The sequence below is a fragment of the Zymoseptoria tritici genome, chromosome 5 (assembly GCF_000219625.1).
Source record: "Zymoseptoria tritici IPO323 chromosome 5, whole genome shotgun sequence".
Classification (NCBI taxonomy): Eukaryota; Fungi; Ascomycota; class Dothideomycetes; order Mycosphaerellales; family Mycosphaerellaceae; genus Zymoseptoria; species Zymoseptoria tritici.
In genome coordinates, this window is record NC_018214.1 from 1,114,130 (window position 1) to 1,130,375 (window position 16,246).

General features: G+C 54.0%; 7 protein-coding genes across 7 annotated transcripts; 1 reads left to right on the top strand and 6 right to left on the bottom strand.

Moving 5' to 3' along the window:
• Window positions 1-1,810: 1,810 nt before the first annotated feature.
• GRR1 (ubiquitin ligase complex F-box protein) lies at window positions 1,811-3,944 on the bottom strand (the record flags this gene model as incomplete). The annotated part of the gene is made up of 2 exons (XM_003852616.1): window positions 1,811-2,443; window positions 2,493-3,944. 2 exons carry the CDS (start codon window positions 3,942-3,944, stop codon window positions 1,811-1,813), a joined length of 2,085 nt encoding a protein of 694 aa, XP_003852664.1.
• Window positions 3,945-4,490: 546 nt separating this feature from the next.
• MYCGRDRAFT_42189 (uncharacterized protein) lies at window positions 4,491-6,080 on the bottom strand (the record flags this gene model as incomplete). Its single annotated transcript, XM_003852615.1, has 1 exon — window positions 4,491-6,080. One exon carries the CDS (start codon window positions 6,078-6,080, stop codon window positions 4,491-4,493), a length of 1,590 nt encoding a protein of 529 aa, XP_003852663.1.
• A 387-nt stretch (window positions 6,081-6,467) lies between these two features.
• MYCGRDRAFT_72012 (uncharacterized protein) lies at window positions 6,468-7,599 on the bottom strand (the record flags this gene model as incomplete). The annotated part of the gene is made up of 2 exons (XM_003852614.1): window positions 6,468-7,207; window positions 7,270-7,599. 2 exons carry the CDS (start codon window positions 7,574-7,576, stop codon window positions 6,468-6,470), a joined length of 1,047 nt encoding a protein of 348 aa, XP_003852662.1.
• A 390-nt stretch (window positions 7,600-7,989) lies between these two features.
• Window positions 7,990-9,499, bottom strand: MYCGRDRAFT_72016 (uncharacterized protein; the record flags this gene model as incomplete). Its single annotated transcript, XM_003852613.1, has 3 exons — window positions 7,990-8,427; window positions 8,488-9,309; window positions 9,374-9,499. 3 exons carry the CDS (start codon window positions 9,383-9,385, stop codon window positions 8,128-8,130), a joined length of 1,134 nt encoding a protein of 377 aa, XP_003852661.1.
• Window positions 9,500-10,002: 503 nt separating this feature from the next.
• MYCGRDRAFT_26273 (uncharacterized protein) lies at window positions 10,003-10,946 on the top strand (the record flags this gene model as incomplete). The annotated part of the gene is made up of 2 exons (XM_003852117.1): window positions 10,003-10,162; window positions 10,282-10,946. Coding segments are annotated over 2 exons (825 nt in total), but the record flags the coding sequence as incomplete, so codon positions are not given.
• An 850-nt stretch (window positions 10,947-11,796) lies between these two features.
• On the bottom strand, window positions 11,797-14,064 carry MYCGRDRAFT_93175 (uncharacterized protein; the record flags this gene model as incomplete). The annotated part of the gene is made up of 4 exons (XM_003852612.1): window positions 11,797-11,863; window positions 11,922-12,292; window positions 12,764-12,825; window positions 12,906-14,064. 4 exons carry the CDS (start codon window positions 14,062-14,064, stop codon window positions 11,797-11,799), a joined length of 1,659 nt encoding a protein of 552 aa, XP_003852660.1.
• Window positions 14,065-14,654: 590 nt separating this feature from the next.
• MYCGRDRAFT_72020 (uncharacterized protein) lies at window positions 14,655-15,931 on the bottom strand (the record flags this gene model as incomplete). The annotated part of the gene is made up of 3 exons (XM_003852611.1): window positions 14,655-15,204; window positions 15,259-15,838; window positions 15,895-15,931. 3 exons carry the CDS (start codon window positions 15,929-15,931, stop codon window positions 14,655-14,657), a joined length of 1,167 nt encoding a protein of 388 aa, XP_003852659.1.
• Between the last annotated feature and the right edge of the window lie 315 nt (window positions 15,932-16,246).

Genomic DNA, 16,246 nt, shown 5'->3' on the forward strand with positions numbered 1-16,246 from the left:
TTGGTCACAAAGAGATGTGAGCTAGGAGACGTTTGCATGTGCTCGCTGCCTTCTCCGAGCATCGAGGGAGAGGCCAGTCCATCACGAAGAAGCGACATCGACATCCACATCCAACGGGAACATCTCCGAGAAGAGCTGAGGCATCCGCCAGGGACGCAGTCAGTCTCTTTGGTGCGAGGACTGGGAAAAGGCGCGTAAGAGATCTCCTCGCTGGTACAGAAGACCCTGTAACACAATGCGTGTGACGCCTCTCCCTCAGCCCTATCCTCCAGCCGCAGTCAAAGGAGTACCTCAAGTACCTCTGTCTACTCCACCATCTGGAATCTCACCCGCGGCCGGGCGGAAATGACGGCATCTTGTCCTTCATTGGAAGCGGCAAGACAACGGACTAGCGGATGGCCGCAGTGAGGTCTTCGCTCCGTGCAAGACCCACTCCTCGAGTCACCACAGTCGTCTGGCATATTCGCAGTTCACTGAGCAGAGTGCGGAGATCAGCGGCGCCTAGTAGCTCTCTCTCACAAGTGGTCATCTAAGCATTGGAACTTGGACCTACCAATGCATGGTTTCTTACCATTCCTCGTATTTACGGTCAGGATTCGCAGCGCGATCGATACAAGGAACCATGCTACGTCCGTCCTAGGTCGTGTTGGACGAAGCGCAACGTGACCTACATATCCGTGTCCTGCTTTGACCGATATTTGCTCCTTTCCCTTCTCTATCCATTTCCACCTAGCGGTCCGAAATATTGCAAACACATCGCTGTCAGCAGCCTGCTGCTGAATCGGTCTATCTTTCGCCCTTTCCCTCGAACTTTCCAAAACGAACAAAAGTGTTATACCATTCCAGCACTATGCCTCCGCCAACGCTTGGCCTCACCAACGTCCTGCTCATCACTCTGGCAGTCGCACCAACAGTCATCGGAAGACTCCATAATCATTCACGGTCACGGCTTGCCCTGAATGCACAATTCACCAATGTTGTAAGCCAGCGGGCGATATTTTCCTTGCCAACCCGAGAAGGCGGTAAAACGTTCGTGACGTTCAGCCGCACATCGGCTGGATCTAACCATTGACTTGCCATCTTTCAGTGTAAGCCAGGCAAGAACTCGTGGTGCGGAAAAGGATGTGACGGGCTTCCCGCGGAGTATCGAGACACGACCGTGAATATTCCTCCTCCTACGAATCTGGCTACGAATGGTCAACTCTACCACGCGAGCGGAAGTGACCAGTGGTGGTGCCTGCCTAATTGGGGCTGCCGGAAGCGGATGGGACGCAGCAGATGGGTATGGCGAGGCAGACAGTGTGTGGAGGGCACAGAAAAGAGATTGGCCAGATGCTCGCGGAAGCTAAGGGTTGGTTGCAGCAAGGTGCAGTTCTTTGTCCTGGGTTGGATCTGCAGGTTTCAGTCGCCGCCCTACCCGAGCGAAGGATGTACCATCACTTGTCCATGAGGGGAATACCTTTCCTGTATATCAGCTCGCCTGTAGAATGGTCACAAACATGATAGAGTCACAAGAGAAAGACCATGTATTGACAACACCAGAAAGCTTTGGACACAAAAGAGATTCATAAGGGGTATAGCATAGTAAGCGTTAAAGAATGCTCGGGTGTCGTGCAATCCTCCGATCCCCCAAAGCAGGACTCCTTTGCACATGAGAAAGTCTCTCCATCCCAGACCATGTCCCATGAGCAACCCACCGCCTCTTAGCCACAAGGCAACGCCTGCAGAACGTTCAAAGACCATGAATACACAATAGACTTTTATCGTCAAGTCATCAACTCACAAAGCCAGTAGCATTGCCCGTCCACGCCTAGTCGCCCATCGTATCGCTTCCTTCGCCAAACGTGTCGTCCATATCGCCGTCGCCTTCGTCGAGAATGGTTGCACCAAGCATGCCCGTCACATGGTGTGCTGGGTTGCTGTGCACGATAAGAGGGTTGTCGTCAGCCCACATGATGCCACCGGTCGTTGCTGGTGCACTCTGGCTCAGGGTAGAGAAACCAAGGCCGTGATCATCCGCGCCGTGATGCATCGGAGGCACTGGTGGGAAAGGAATGTTGGAAGAAGGGCCAGGAATCACAGGAGTACCACCGGGAGGATACTGTCCGTTTCCGTGCACGTCGACGTTAACGACTGGTGTGTTACTGCCGTCCGAGTCAGGGTTCTGGTCGTCCATGTCGGCGTCGATCATGTCGCTGTCGTCGACGACGGATGATGTGACTGATCCTGAGTTTGCGGCGTGGTGTTTCTGCTCGTTGAGAAAGTCGCGGAGTCGAGCGACTCCGTTCCCGGAAAATACGCAAAAGACGTCCCGCTGATGTTCATTAAATTCCGGCGGCGCCTCTCGGCAGAACGCGAGAAGTTCGTCTCGCAAGAATGCTTGGACACCCGTCAAACTCAGGTGAGTGAGCTTCGGGCAGTTGTTGAGGAGGACATGAATTCCCTGCATTCTGTTAGTAAAGCTCAAACACATCCCTGCAGGCAAAACTTACATCGAGCGTGAGAAGAGTGCAATAGCTCAAGTGTACTCTCTCCAAGACATTGACGCCGTTCACTTTCCGACCGTTCTTGACCTCACCAATCGCCAAGCTGTAGATGCTCCTGTCCGTGATCCCTGCGCACTTCACCAGTCCGATTCGCTTCAGCTTGGGTAGTCCAGCCAGCTTCATGACGCTGTGGTCAGTCAGACTGCTGCAGCACGCCAAGTCGATATAGCGAATGCGATTGCACGACTTAGCGAGGGCCTCGACCGAAAGATCTGTGATCCGCGCGCAGTGTCCGAGATGGATGTAGTGTAGGTTCTTGCCCAACTTGGTGATAGCCATGACTGCACGATCGGTGATCTGTCTGCACTTCGCGAGGATGAGGTTTCGAAGGCGCGGGCAGCTCTGGACGATCTTCTCCACACCTTTGTCTCCCAGCTCGCTGCAGTCAGTGAGGTCTAAAATCCGTAGCGCGTCGAATGAGCGACGGCCCTCCGGATTGCTCGGGATGTCCAGGAAAGCAGCATCGGTGATTCTTGAGCAGTGTGCCAGTCTCATCTCGCGCAAATGGCCGCATGACGATAGCAGCGCAGCGACTGACGGGCTCTCCAAATTCTGCAAGCCATAAAGATCGATTTCGAGTAGATGAGTGCTATGGGCCGCGACAGTCATGATGGACGCGTCCGTCAGCTGAGCGCAGTTGTTGAACTTCAGACGTTTCAGATGGCGGCAGTTCCTCGCAATGGCCACGATCGAGGCGTCCGTGAGCTTCTTGCATCCCGTCACATTCAGGCCTTGCAGCCGCAGACAATTGTCCGCCACCGCCATCATCGTTTTGTCCGTCAGTTGATCCAGTCCAGTCACGTCGAGTGCAAGCAAACTCCGGTTCCCGTCCACCAAAGGCTGCAAGCTCAGGTCCGTAAGTTTGCAGCAATTCGTCAAGGTCAAACGCTCGATGCGCTTGCACTCAGACATTCCCATAAGAGTTCCGTCGCTGACCTGACCCGCCAGTGTGGACATATTCAATCGCTTGACCAGGTCCTGGTAGGCGAAGAATTTGTTGCTCTGCCGGATCGACTGCATGACGCTGTGTATGCTATCCCATTTGCTCATGGCCGGTCTGTGCCACAGCAGTCCCACGCTATTCCTCGCCCACTCCTTTGAGACGAGCAGACAGTTCTGAAGGTCCCGTGTCGATGTGAGGCGGGAGAAGATGCTGATGAGCAGTTCCGCGGGCAGCCTATGCACCGGGGATACGCGGCATCGCTCTTCGTATTCTCGCCGCATGGCAGCATCGTAGGAGAGGTCGGCGGACATGTCCGCACCGAGTGAGGATTGCGAGTCGTTTGCTTGAATCATGAAGGAGTCGTTATCATCGTCTGGGCCGCGCTCCGGAGATGTGGATGAAGAGCTGGAGGACGAGGAGCTCGACCTGCGCAGCAGATTTCGTGAACGCGACATGATTGCGGCAAGGTGTGTTGTCGAAAGTTCTGTGGTGCTGTCGTGGAAGAGTGGGAGATGTGCTCGAACGCAGTCGGTGAATGAAGAGTCGTCGTCGAGGCTGGTCGCAACAGCACAGTCCGTACGGTGGTCGAGGTGACGCGGCTGGAGGGGAGGAATGGTTGGTCTATGTCATCAGCGGCCGATGCGATGTGCTATAGCTTGTGCTACATCCGCGTCCCATCCAAGATGTCCAGACGGGCGAGGGCGTTGGTGACTTTGCGTTGTTTGCTTGCAAGCAGTTGGGTCGTTGGATGAAACAAGTACCTTACGTCGTGAGCGGGCTGGAGGCACAACGTCGAAGAGACCCACTTGGCCGCGGGAAGGTCCGCTGAGCGCTAGAGAAAGCTACCTTGGGCATGGGAACGAAGCCTAAAATCATACCGCAACCTCATTTCTTCCAGTACCGTCTCACATCACGTCGATTGATGAGAGAGGGTGCAACTATTGGGAGGCTACGCTTAGGTCCCGTTCATTGATGTCGTCTCGTAGGTACAAACGCCTGAATCAAACATCCGCGGCCTCCACGAACCCTGTGATGCCCTGCCTCAATCCCGTCTCGAATTCCCACCCATATTGACCGACTTGACCGCTCTCCTCCAGACGCTTCAGCGTCCACAGTTCGAGCAGACCAATCTTGTCGCCTCCCTGCAAATTGCGTTGACTCCGCATACCGAAGAAGGACATGGCGTCGCTGAAACCGATATCCCAGCCAAGCTGAAACCGCCAGTGCTCGTACTTATCACTGGGATCGTTGGCGTCCCAGTATTGACAGTGCGAGGCGTATGCTTGCCCACGACGATCATCCCTCTGCCCTTGCGCTTTCGCGATCCGACTTTGGACTTCCACGACGGAAAATGTGAGTGATATCGGTGGCTTAATAGCTTGTTGGATGTTCATTTGCTTGAATCCCCATTCCCCGCTATAGTCCATCCAATCCATTCTGTAAGTCCAGAAGAAAGATCCAGCTGCATTGCGCTGATAATAGGTCGACTGCGCAATGCCGAACTTCTGCACGAGTTCGTCTTTGGACACGCCTCCGCTCTGACTCCACGATTCATCGGCCAAGACACAAGAGTACTCGCCCACCACCGCGTTGACAGCGCCACGGTCAAGAACGCTCCAGCTTTTGCCATTGAGCTCCATCAGTCTCGTGCCGACTTCGGCCGTGATCTGCTGTGGTGTCTTGCGCTTGTCATCGTCCGAGAAGCACCAGTATAGATGCGCATCGATGACGACTGGGTTCTTCCTGTATTCCTGGACTCTGTTCTTTTGCTGCACCCAGGTCACAGCTTGTCCAAAGTTCCAAGCGTCGGAAATGTAGATTGGCATGGTAGAGTCGACTTTCGAAACTTCTGCCAACACGCTACTGTACCATTCGTACATACCACTGGCATTGGCTTCGGCCTCGTTGACGATCTGGACTCCGAGGATCCCGTCAACGCAGCGAAGCTCATGAACAATGTAGCACACGCATCTTGTCGCAAGGGATTTGTCGGGCTGTGATGTCCAAAGCTGCGCAGCGCCACTGTCGGTACCTGAGTGATCTCCTCCATTCGCACCGCTAGGCAAACCATGGAGATCGACCAAGACACCAATGCCTCGATCATGGCAGCGTTTGACGAGAGCTTTGACAGCCGACCAGGCGTTCTTGTACACATCTCCCACAGCGCCGAATGGAGTGTCTCGACAGAAGTCCGGTCCGAGAGTGAAGTATCCAATTGGCAATCTCACACCGTTGCAGTGTGCCACATCTCTCAGCCAGTCCAAGTCCGCATCGCTGACGTATTCCTGCCAGTGCTGTTCGAATCGTGCGCGTGTCTTTTCGATACCCTCGCTTTTGACCCAGCCCTGGACAGCGGCAAGCTCGCTGATTCCGGTCGAGTCAGGGGCGAACATGCTCCCTGTGAGCCACATCTCTTGCACGAAAATGGATCCGAGATTTGTTCCGTGGTGGTAACGATAGCGAACGACTTCTGTGGGCGTAGGAGGTTTGATGGTTGATGGTGCATCGTGAGTACCATCATGCGTAGCGACCTGGTCCTTCAATCTGGGGTGGAAAGTGTGCTCGAAGGCTGACTTCGCTTTGGCGAGCATGTTGTGTCTTGTGGTCTTGTATCGAGGTAGGAAACGAGGTTGTAGGGCTTCAAAGAGAACGATAAGGAGGACGCAGGCGAAACAGATAATCAAAACCCAGGAGCAGACTGCAGAGTTGGACATTGAAAAAACTCGAATGCGAATTGGACTTGACGTGAAGCGACGATGACGTGGAGGAGCAAACAAAGTCGAGCGCACTTACCGCTGCGCACCAGACAAGACACCAAGGGTCGACAGGCGCTCCGAGCTGCTGAAGGAGTAGCGAAACCGAGAACAAACTTCATTGTTGTGCGCCTTCCACGCACAACCCAGGGTATATCGCACGAGCCCCTCAAACACCGTACATCGCGGCTTAATCCAAACTTCCTCCCAATCCATCCATACTTTTTACTCATCCGCCACCCAGGCAAATGCCAGACCAACAAGCCCAGCGGCTGAAGCCCAAACGCCTGCCCATCCAAGTGCTCCCGCAAGGTCGGTGCCCTCAATCGTCATAAGTGACCGCGTGAGAGAGGTGAAGAACGAAGAAGCAGCCAGCATGATCGTTCGCTTGATCAGGATGTGTCCTCGAGCTGTGAGTCCGTTGGGGTTCATGTGGAGATTGTGCAGGACGTGTTGAGACAAAGAGGCTGTCTCTGGGTCGAATCGAAGCTCCCTCGCCTTCGCATCTCTGGGTATCGGTCCAGGGTTTTGGGCGTCTCCGATGGCTGGCACAAAGATGAACTGAGTGGCCGCGTATCCCAGAGGACCGAATAAGGCCAGCAGCAGCCAAATGCCGGTGCTGTGAACCTTCTCCATACTTCGGATGCCATCAAAGTGGACGACCAGGAATGTGGGCAACCAGGTGGTGAAGCTGGAATACAGCACAAAAGCATATATCGACGCGCCGAGGGCCGCAGTGACGAATTGTACACTGTTATCCTGAGCAATGTCCTGGTTCGGCGTCTTTTGCTTTTCACCTCCACGCGCATGTTTCACGCTGCGTAGAAGGGCGAACGGGATCGCGATGGATGCGATGTCGATGGTGATCGGAATGAGTGTTACGAGGTAGTCGATGCCGAAGCAGGTGTTGAGTAGGAAATAGTGGGGGACGTTGTTGAGTAGCGAAAGATAGGCAAGATCAAGGTCTGAAGTGTCGTTCGTCAGTCACCGCATTCGCATTGATCATTTCGTCGCGCGCTTTACTTACAGTCGTAGCAAATGTACCACGCGACCACAAGCTCCGCCAACTTGAGGCCAACGAGTCCACCGACTTGCCATCCTTCTGTCAAGTTCCTGCTCACCGCCGCGAGCTCTGGCCCTGTGTACTCAGCAGCGACAGAGTTCAAGACTGCACTCAAGATGAAGGTCGAGAGCACGACCAGCGGGAAGCGGACCGCGACAGGGAATCGCGAGTCTTCCGTCGCTTGTCCTTTGTCGATGACTGGAGATCCTGCGTGCAACACGCCGTTCGTCTGGGCGAGGTCGCGGGTTTGAATTCTGGTTCGGCTCGTCATTGCGTTTGAATTGCGCGTGTTGATGTCGAGGGTAGAATGAAGCGCGTCGGATTTGTCGTGTTCTCGAGGAGGGCTTTGTTGTAATCGCGCTAAGAAGCTGAGATTGTCGTCATAACGTGGCTGGTGATGGAGAAATGGAGAGAATGGAGAAATGTGGCTGCAATACAATATTCAGCGACCTCTCAGCACTTCGTTGTTGTAGCCACGAGTGCATTTGCTTGACGAAAAGCAGTGGGAGAGGTGTCTAGTCCTCTGCTAAAGACTTGCTAACATACATGTACCTTCGACAAGAGGTCACCTGTACGTCTCTCTAAGCTGTGGTGCACGCCTTAAATGACATGTTCATCTTGCAGGATGAGCTCTCCATCGCACAAAGGAGATGAAGAGCGAATGCTGTGTGCTGATCCCTTGCGTACTGTTTACTTGCCGATCCTTCGTAATCTATACAAATCATCAAAGCTGCACATCTTAGACAGACTCCATATATGACATGCAAACCCACAGGCAGAGCGACCCCTGCTTTTCTGCGTTCCAGTGACCAGTACAACACCTCAAGCATCACTGTCCTTCTTCCTCCTCAAACTTCCGATCCTCTTCTTCAATCCCGCACGCAGGCTGCCACTCCTCTGCACACCCGCATTGCCACCTGCATCGTGGTCGTTTGTTTTGGCAAACTCCATGTCCACATACTTGCTCTCACCGCCAGCGAGCTCGACGGGATCTCGGTGGTCCTTCTTGTTACTACGGTCGCTCATCTCGATGCCGTTATCGTTCAGGGAGGTCTTGCGGAGGTGACGATCAAGGGAATAAGCCGGTTCGGATTTGCCTTTGAGGTCGTTCTTATCGTAATCCTAGGCATCGAAAATTAGTACGGTGCGGTATTATGTGTGCTAATCACCGCTGCTGCTCACCTTTCCAGGCCAACGCTTGTATCCAGGCCCATCCGGATTGTCCTCGTGCATCAAGTCCGCACCCTCTTCGTACTCGTACGTGCGTCCGAACCTATCAGGCACACCCGGAGGAACGATGGCAACCCCGTCCAGAGGCTGGTGTCGCTCGAGCGCATCTCTAATGTTCTCTTGCGGCGTAGCCTTGATGGCTTCTTGGTTCGTCTCTTGCAACGCTGCGATTGGGGCGTACTTCGGGTTGTTATTCCTCGACATCAGCGCTGCATCGTATGGTCCCTCGTGGTGGTAGGGTTTACCGCCGAGTGCGGGATCGAGACGATCGATGGTATCAGGACCGGGCAGGTGACGCTTGTTGAGATGTGGTGAGCGTGCCGCCTTCTTGCTGTCTCTTCTAATGATGTCAAGAGGCTGGTGGCTCATGTCGCCGGGATAGCGCTGGCTCAGCGAGCTGGAGCGTCTGTGATGTCCGGTCTTTGATCCTCCTACAGGGCTGCCTTCGTGTGATCCAGGAGCGATGGCGCTGTTGCTGTGCGTACTCCTGTGGCTACGGTGGCTGCCATTGCTGGTGACACGGCGGTGGGAAGAATCGTGTTGGGCAAATGCTTCGGAGCGGTAGTCCGGAACGCGAGGGCTGCCATCTCTGCTGCTGCTGCTGCTGCTGCCGAGTGGTCGGGTGGTGGACGAGGCCCCAAGTTTTCGCGTGGTCGTGGACGGGGTCTTGCTCTGCGATGCTGGGGCGTAGGTGCTCTGAAAATGGGATCCTGGGCCTGTCTCGGCCGATGGCTCGGGTGCGTTGAGCGGATCGATCAAAACCGCGGCGGCGGACTCGAGTGAAATGTCAGCCTTAGGGTCGATACTCGTATTTAAGCTTGTGCCTGCATAAGCCCACCTTTGAAGACATGCTTGTATGCTTGCCGGGGAGTCCGTTGGTATAGTCGCTGTTGAATTTGTGAAAGCAAGCCGAATATCTGTATGCGACTCTGCCTCCAGAAATGTCGTTGTTAGAAGGTAGCGGGAAGGAACTGAAACGCAGGAAGGAGTGAGTGTGCATCAATATTGTAAAGCGCATGCACGCGCGTTCTACCTTACGCTTATACGCTGCTACGTCAGGGCAGGTGCGTCACCGGGAAGCGAGAAAATGGCGCCAGGAACGGCCGGATAGCAAGCACCCACATGTCGTGAGACACACGACTCCTCGGTCATCCGCGGGCGACTGAGACTGAAGCTGGGGCCACAACCACGTCCAAGAGTCAGCCAAGAATATCTCTGTGGTCTGGATCGAATGGCACCGCACAACTACCTTAGCACCTGAGTGCACCTGAGTAGCTTGGGCTGTCCACTCTGAGCAGAAGAGCGTGGGTGGGGATATTTCCAAGTCGTCGCTCGACCTTGCGACGCGCGGACATGGGTCTGGTCGATTATTCAGACTCGGAGTCGTCCTTATGCGACAGCGAAGCAGAGGAGGACGGCGATGCACAGCCACATCAGTCGAAGCGGGTCAAAGTGTCCAGCGAAACCTCCACGACAAGCAGTCTGCCACCGCTGCCAGCACGATTTCGAGATCTGTATTCTTCTACGGTGAGGACGAGCACCCAGGATGATCCTTCTTTGCACGGCGGCCGCAAGCGAGTGACGCCTCATGTTGCTGGCAATTGGCCCGGACATGTATACCTCGAATGTAAGTCGGAGATCGTCTTTTTCTTTCCAATGTCATCTCGGATTCGTGCAAGATGGGACGGACTTTCATATGGAAGAATGCGTCCTCCAAGCACTCGGAGAAAAGCTAATTTCTACGAGGGTGTCCCAACCCAGAACAGCAAGCACTACTCGAGCAGGCGATATGCGAGATGCAGAGCACCTCGCCCGCTGAAGGCTCCGAGAGACAAACGATCCACAGCCTTCTGAAGAACGACCTCGGCGTGGATCTCCCTCTTCACGTCTCTCTATCCAGGCCCTTGACTCTCAAGACCCCTCAAAAAGATCCATTCTTGGACCAGCTCAAGTCGGCCATCACCCAAACTGCCGTCAGCGCTTTCGCCACACGGCCTCTTGATCTCCTATGGCATCCAAACGAAGACCGCACGCGCTGGTTCCTCGTGCTGCGACTTGAGCGGCCTGCAGCCGACGAGCTGCAAACGCTGCTGAAGGCTTGTAATCAAATCGCTGGGGAGTTTGGACAGCCATTCCTCTACCAGACTCAATCAGCAATGGCCGCGACTGGGTCGAAACGCAGTAGAGCCATCACGGCTACGGCACAGGCTCCGCCGCACAGTAGCTTTCATATCAGTATTGCGTGGTCACTCCAAGCTCAGGGATCGCAGTCTAGTGATAGTGGCGATTGGGAAGAGTTGAGGGTATCTAAGGAGGTGAAGACGAAAGTTCAGGCGGTGCAGGTGGACTTTGAGGAGGTGAAGGTCAAGATTGGGCAGGACGTTACTTCGCTTGCGCTGAAGAAGACAAGAAGATCGATCTTCAGCAGTGAAAGAGATGAGGGAGGAGGTGGTCATATGGCTTCGTGAAAGAACGGTGAAGCGTTGATGGGAGGAGTTTGAATGTCATGGGCACGAGACTGTCATGAAGTCGGAAAGACCACACACGATTAATATCGTCAATCGAGCTCATTCCATTGACGTCTGGGACACAGAGTTACCGGATGAAGTCAGAGCAGATCACTCCCATCATCTGGAGCCATGGAACGGAAGATGCAGTGCCTGATACCGCGGTTCTCTCGCCCACTGGTGTCTCACCACATACAATCAGGCTCCAGGCAACCGTATGCCACCTCGTACGCATTGCGCTCATTGATGGGCTGAGTTTCTGCATCCCACCAGTCATCCTGCTCACGATAAAACCCTCCAGATGCTCCTGCGATGTACTCCGATCCCCAACATGCCATCCTCAAAGCGTCAGGCTCTGCTAGGAAACACTCTATCACACCTGTACTGCCCAGTCCATTTTCAGCGCAACGATGTGAGATCCAGCTGGCGTACTGACTCATGGTGTCCTTATAGTCCGCTCGATGGGTTTTTTCAACCTCATACTCTACTTTCAAGCCATGGACTGGGTCGTACGACGCAGTGATATCATCGTACTCGTCCTTATACCACTTGATATGAAGACGCATCTTTCGAACGAGACGAAGCCTTTCCATGCCGACTGCTTTAGCCCAAGCGATGAAATCATCGTAATCATTATGAATGTAGATGTCGAAGCTGGTCCCTGCGAATTGTCGTTCCGTCATGGCGTCCCGGAACTCTCGACACACCAGCGACAAGCAGGCACCATTATCTTCATCCGGTCGCATACGGTCGCTCAGCTGCCAGGTGTTGCGCCAGGGCCAGTCGTGGTGTTCCCCAATGCAGACTGTCCTCGTAAAGGACTTCAGATCGTATGAATCGCTCGTTGTGAGTGGCCACCGATCTGAGGCAGCAAGGTACCTTTTTGCGTAAGCAGGAAGCCCCCAGCCGGTGCAATCGTAGACTGCCTCGCGAAGTTCCGGTGGAAGGTCGAGGAATGGAAACGGCTGGCAAGCTTTCTCCAAAAACTTCAGCAATTCGAAGCCAGATATGGGGCGGTCCAAGGTGTAGCGGTCCAGGATTGAGTCGCATATGAAAGGCAGGGTGTGATTGACGGCCCAACTTTCGCGCACGTCACGTTGCTCCCTTTCCTCCTCACTGGCCTGTTCACCGAGCGGACTGGGGTTGGTCATGACATCCCATAGTCCGTGTGACTCCAGGAGTCTCTTGATGGAGTTGAGGCCGGTGGTGAAGTCTCCTTCGCGGAACTGATACTCGGTGTGAACCGCTCCCTGGTCATTGTGTATGCTGTCCCAAAAGCTTTCGACTATTGTTGGGGCCTTGGTCGGGAGCGAGACTTGAGGTAGGTCTGGCCAGCATACCGGATGGCACTTGTGCCACCCGCAATCGTGAATCAGCTCAAGAGACATGACACCTGCGAATGATGCGGTCTTGATAGAGTTCCCAACGAGGTTGCACCGCGGTGTGGTTTGGAAAGACTTTAAAGTAAGCCTGAGCACACATTCATATGTTTGCTGGCTTGCTTCCACCGACTAGTATCTAACGGAAGGCCAGAGAACGATGACTGCCCAGATGTCGAGAAAGTGCACGAACTGACAAACTTTGCGGCCGCAGTGAAGAGATTTGGCATGCAGTAGAAACGGAAGTCATTTCAAGCCTAAACTCATCTGTTATACAGCCCTTGTCTACTGTTGACCTGTCAGTCTCTCTCTGTTACCAGAATCAAGATCATGCCAACTCACCGATGACCATGATGTCGAGAAGGCAAAGGCCGAGACCCAGAGTAGGCCTGGTGCCTCAAACACTACCGCAGTGAAGAGATCACCGGACGTCGCTGCATCCTTCTCATGCTTCTTGGCCACCACTTCATCCCTCACCACGCACAGCATGGCTCTATGCGACCGTATGCCACCTCATAGGCATTTCGCTCATCGATTGATTCGAGCTCCTCGTTCCATCCTCCCCATCCCGCATCGAAATATCCTAACGACGTTCCTGAATTGTAGTGCGAGCCCCAACATGCTATCCTCAGGGCGTCAGGGTCCGCTACAAAGAAGTCGATCACGCCTGTGCTGTTCCAACCCTCCGTAATAGCGTGGCGAGATACCCACATGGTGTACTCGCTCACCCGCTTGTCGGTCGCCCGCTTCGCCTCGCCGTAGTCGTCCTGGGCTGGCTGATATTCTGCTTTCAAGCCCCGGAGTAAGTGAAACGATACAGTGAAGTAGTCGTTCTCGCCACGGTACCAGTTGATTCCGACATGCATATAGCGAAGGTGCCGAAGCTTGTTCATGCCGACTTTATCAGCCCATCCCAACAGTGGATCTAGGCGACGGCCGGTATCGATGTGGAGTTTGCTCCCGGCAAAATATCTCTCCACGGCTGCGTTGCGAAATTCTTGAGATACTAGCGACAACCTCACGAAGGCGCTGTCCCACCTGAATGCTTCGTTCTCCCACAGTCTGCACGTCTTCGCCCAGGACATGTATGCCTTCCATTCCTTGCTCATCTTTGGCCAGAAGTCGTACCGATCGTCGGGTTCGAGTCGGGGCTCAGCTGAGTCCTCTAACCATTCGCGCGGGTTCGCTGTGAGCTTCTGGATAGCAGGAGTCGAGAAGCCGAAGCGATCGTAGACCTTATCGCGGAGCTCGCGTGGGAGATCGACTAGGCGAAAGGGCTTGCACGCAGTCGTCTCCAAGAAATTCAACAGCCGGGGTCCATTAACAGGTCGTTCGAGTGTCCATCGATCGAGGATGGAACCGCAGATGAACGGCAGCGTATGGTTCACGGCCCATGCCTCAAGAACTTCCCGCTCATCTTTCTCTTCCTGATTGCCATCTTCGCTGAAAGGGGTTAAGCCGGTGGTCATAACTTCCCATAGTCCCAAAGAGCGCAGAAGCCTGCGAAGAGCCTGAAAAGCAGTCCCAAAGTCACCCTCTTGGAATTGGTACTTGGTGCGGACACCGCCTCGACTGTTGTGAATTTGTTTCCAGAAGACATCATCGTTGTGTGCTTGAGCCTGTAGCCTGGCAGAGGTGATCATTTCGGAGGATGTTGGCTGCAAAAGAGGTCAGCTCAGCTGATCGCAGTCATACGAATACGCTCACATTCGGAACCAGCCGTGGGCGATGCGTCTGCTTCACTTGTGCCTCAGGTGGTGCGCGAGGTGAACGCTTTGTTGGTGCAATTGCGGTTCCGAAGCACCAGGATCAAGATTGTGGGTGAAGGCGAGGAGTGCGTAGGTATCGGTCTCCAGGTGCACAATGTTTCTGGAAAATGGGGTGGAGTGACAAACGCTGAAGCTCAACTAAAGCAAGGCGAGCTTGATGGAAGTTGAGTCAAGTTGGTTGCAAACGAGGAGTGAAAAAGAGCGCCACAACTTCGCCCCATGACAACCCGCATGGAAGCAGCCTTACTGTCTCTACTCAAATTCAATCCCTTACTTTTGTTCGAAAGCAAAAGTCAGTGTCTCTCTCAATTCAGAAGCAAAAGTCTGCCAACTCACCAACTGCCAGTCCACCTTGCTTGTCTGTCGCCGATGAGAGCAGCTCTCGATGTCACACGCACCTCACTTATGATCTGATTTCCTCAAACCATTGTAATTTATGCAATGTCGACCAAACGATCTGACGCTTAGTACAGGTTCTCGACCAGCTCCTTGACCTTGTCGTACGCGGGCCCGCTATCCTGTCCAGAAGCGGTCTTCGTGATGAAGTGGACCTTATCCTTGCCAACGCCCTTCTCCGTCAGAGTCGTCTTCAAGCCAATGTCCTCTACAAGCTTCAGAATAGCATCACCAACGGCAATGCCGTCCTTCTTGTCGTCCCCAGACCGAGCAATACCAATGAAGGGTGCCATCCTCGCGATTTGCGCTGCATCGTCAGCCGAGCTCTCAGCCTTGAGCTTGACTACATGGCCCAAAGTGAGACAAGATGTGATACCGTGAGGGATGCCGAATGGTGAGCCAAGAGCATAGCCCAGCGTGTGCGACAGCCCCAGCCCGCCTTTGATATTTAGAGCAAGGAAGCCAAGCGATGCAAAGGCTGCCAGCTGGAGCTTTGTGATCACTTGCTCATCTTTTGGGTTGTCATGATACTTCTTCAAGTATGTGAACAGATCGCCGGCCGCGAATAGGGCCATTTGTCTGCACGGCATCTCTGTCGACGTTGGGTGATACATGAGCCTGGAACAAAAGTCAGTTAAGTAGCCCTACCAGCTGCAGATACAGTCGTCTTACTCCATAGCGTGGTCCATCGCTCTCATTCCCGTGCTCATCCAGAGCCACTCCGGCGTCTCCAATGCAAACTTGCTGTCGTATAGAATAGCAGAAGGAGCCAGCTCGGGACGACCGACGCCAGTCTTCATGCCATCCTCATTTGTGTATCCAGCTCCGAGCGTGCATTCGGCGGCACTAAGTGTCGTCGGAATGGCAATGTGATATAAGAACTTGGCGCTCCTCTCACGAAGCCTGTAGCTGATAGCTTTTGCAGAGTCGATTGGGCTTCCTCCTCCTATCGAAATGATAGTATCGATCGAGTCATCCTTTTTCACAAGCTCCGTCGCCTCATCAAGCTGCTTGACTGGGGCATGCTGTCCAATCTTGCTGAATGTGCCCGCATGGCGAGATCCCAATTGCTCTTCCACTTGCTTGATCAAAGATGTCTTGTTCGCCAACGAGGCACCGGTGATGATGAAGGCTTTTGATGTTTCGCTCGGCAGGCATTCCAGTAGATTCTCCTTCACACTACCCGAGCCATAGTACAATCGCTGGAGGTGCGTGGGCTTCCATAGGCCTTTCAATGGGTCCTGGCTCGAGCCTACAGCTTTGGATTTGTATCGCTTCTGGTATCGGTTTGGCGGGGCGGCTACTGACCTACGGAAGCTGAGACTTCTTTGTGAAAAATCGACATGTTGCGGACAGGCGATATCGCACGGGAGGTGTGGTCGATTAGATGTCGTGCAAGCAGCAGTGTGAAGTGGGTGTGAGAGGGCGTCGCCCCGCAGCGTCTGACGCAATGCTATTGATGTCGGATGCCGGATGTGACGGGGAACTGCCAGTGGGAAGAGCCTTTGCCGGACCTTTTGTGAGACGAAAGCCATGATTACGTCCTCCGGGTAGACGCTGCAATCATGCAGATTGAAGGTGGCCTGCTGTTCATTTCATCGGAACCTTCAAAGCAATGTCTCTGGGAGGATCGGCTAAACGATCTGCCGCCGGTTGTGCT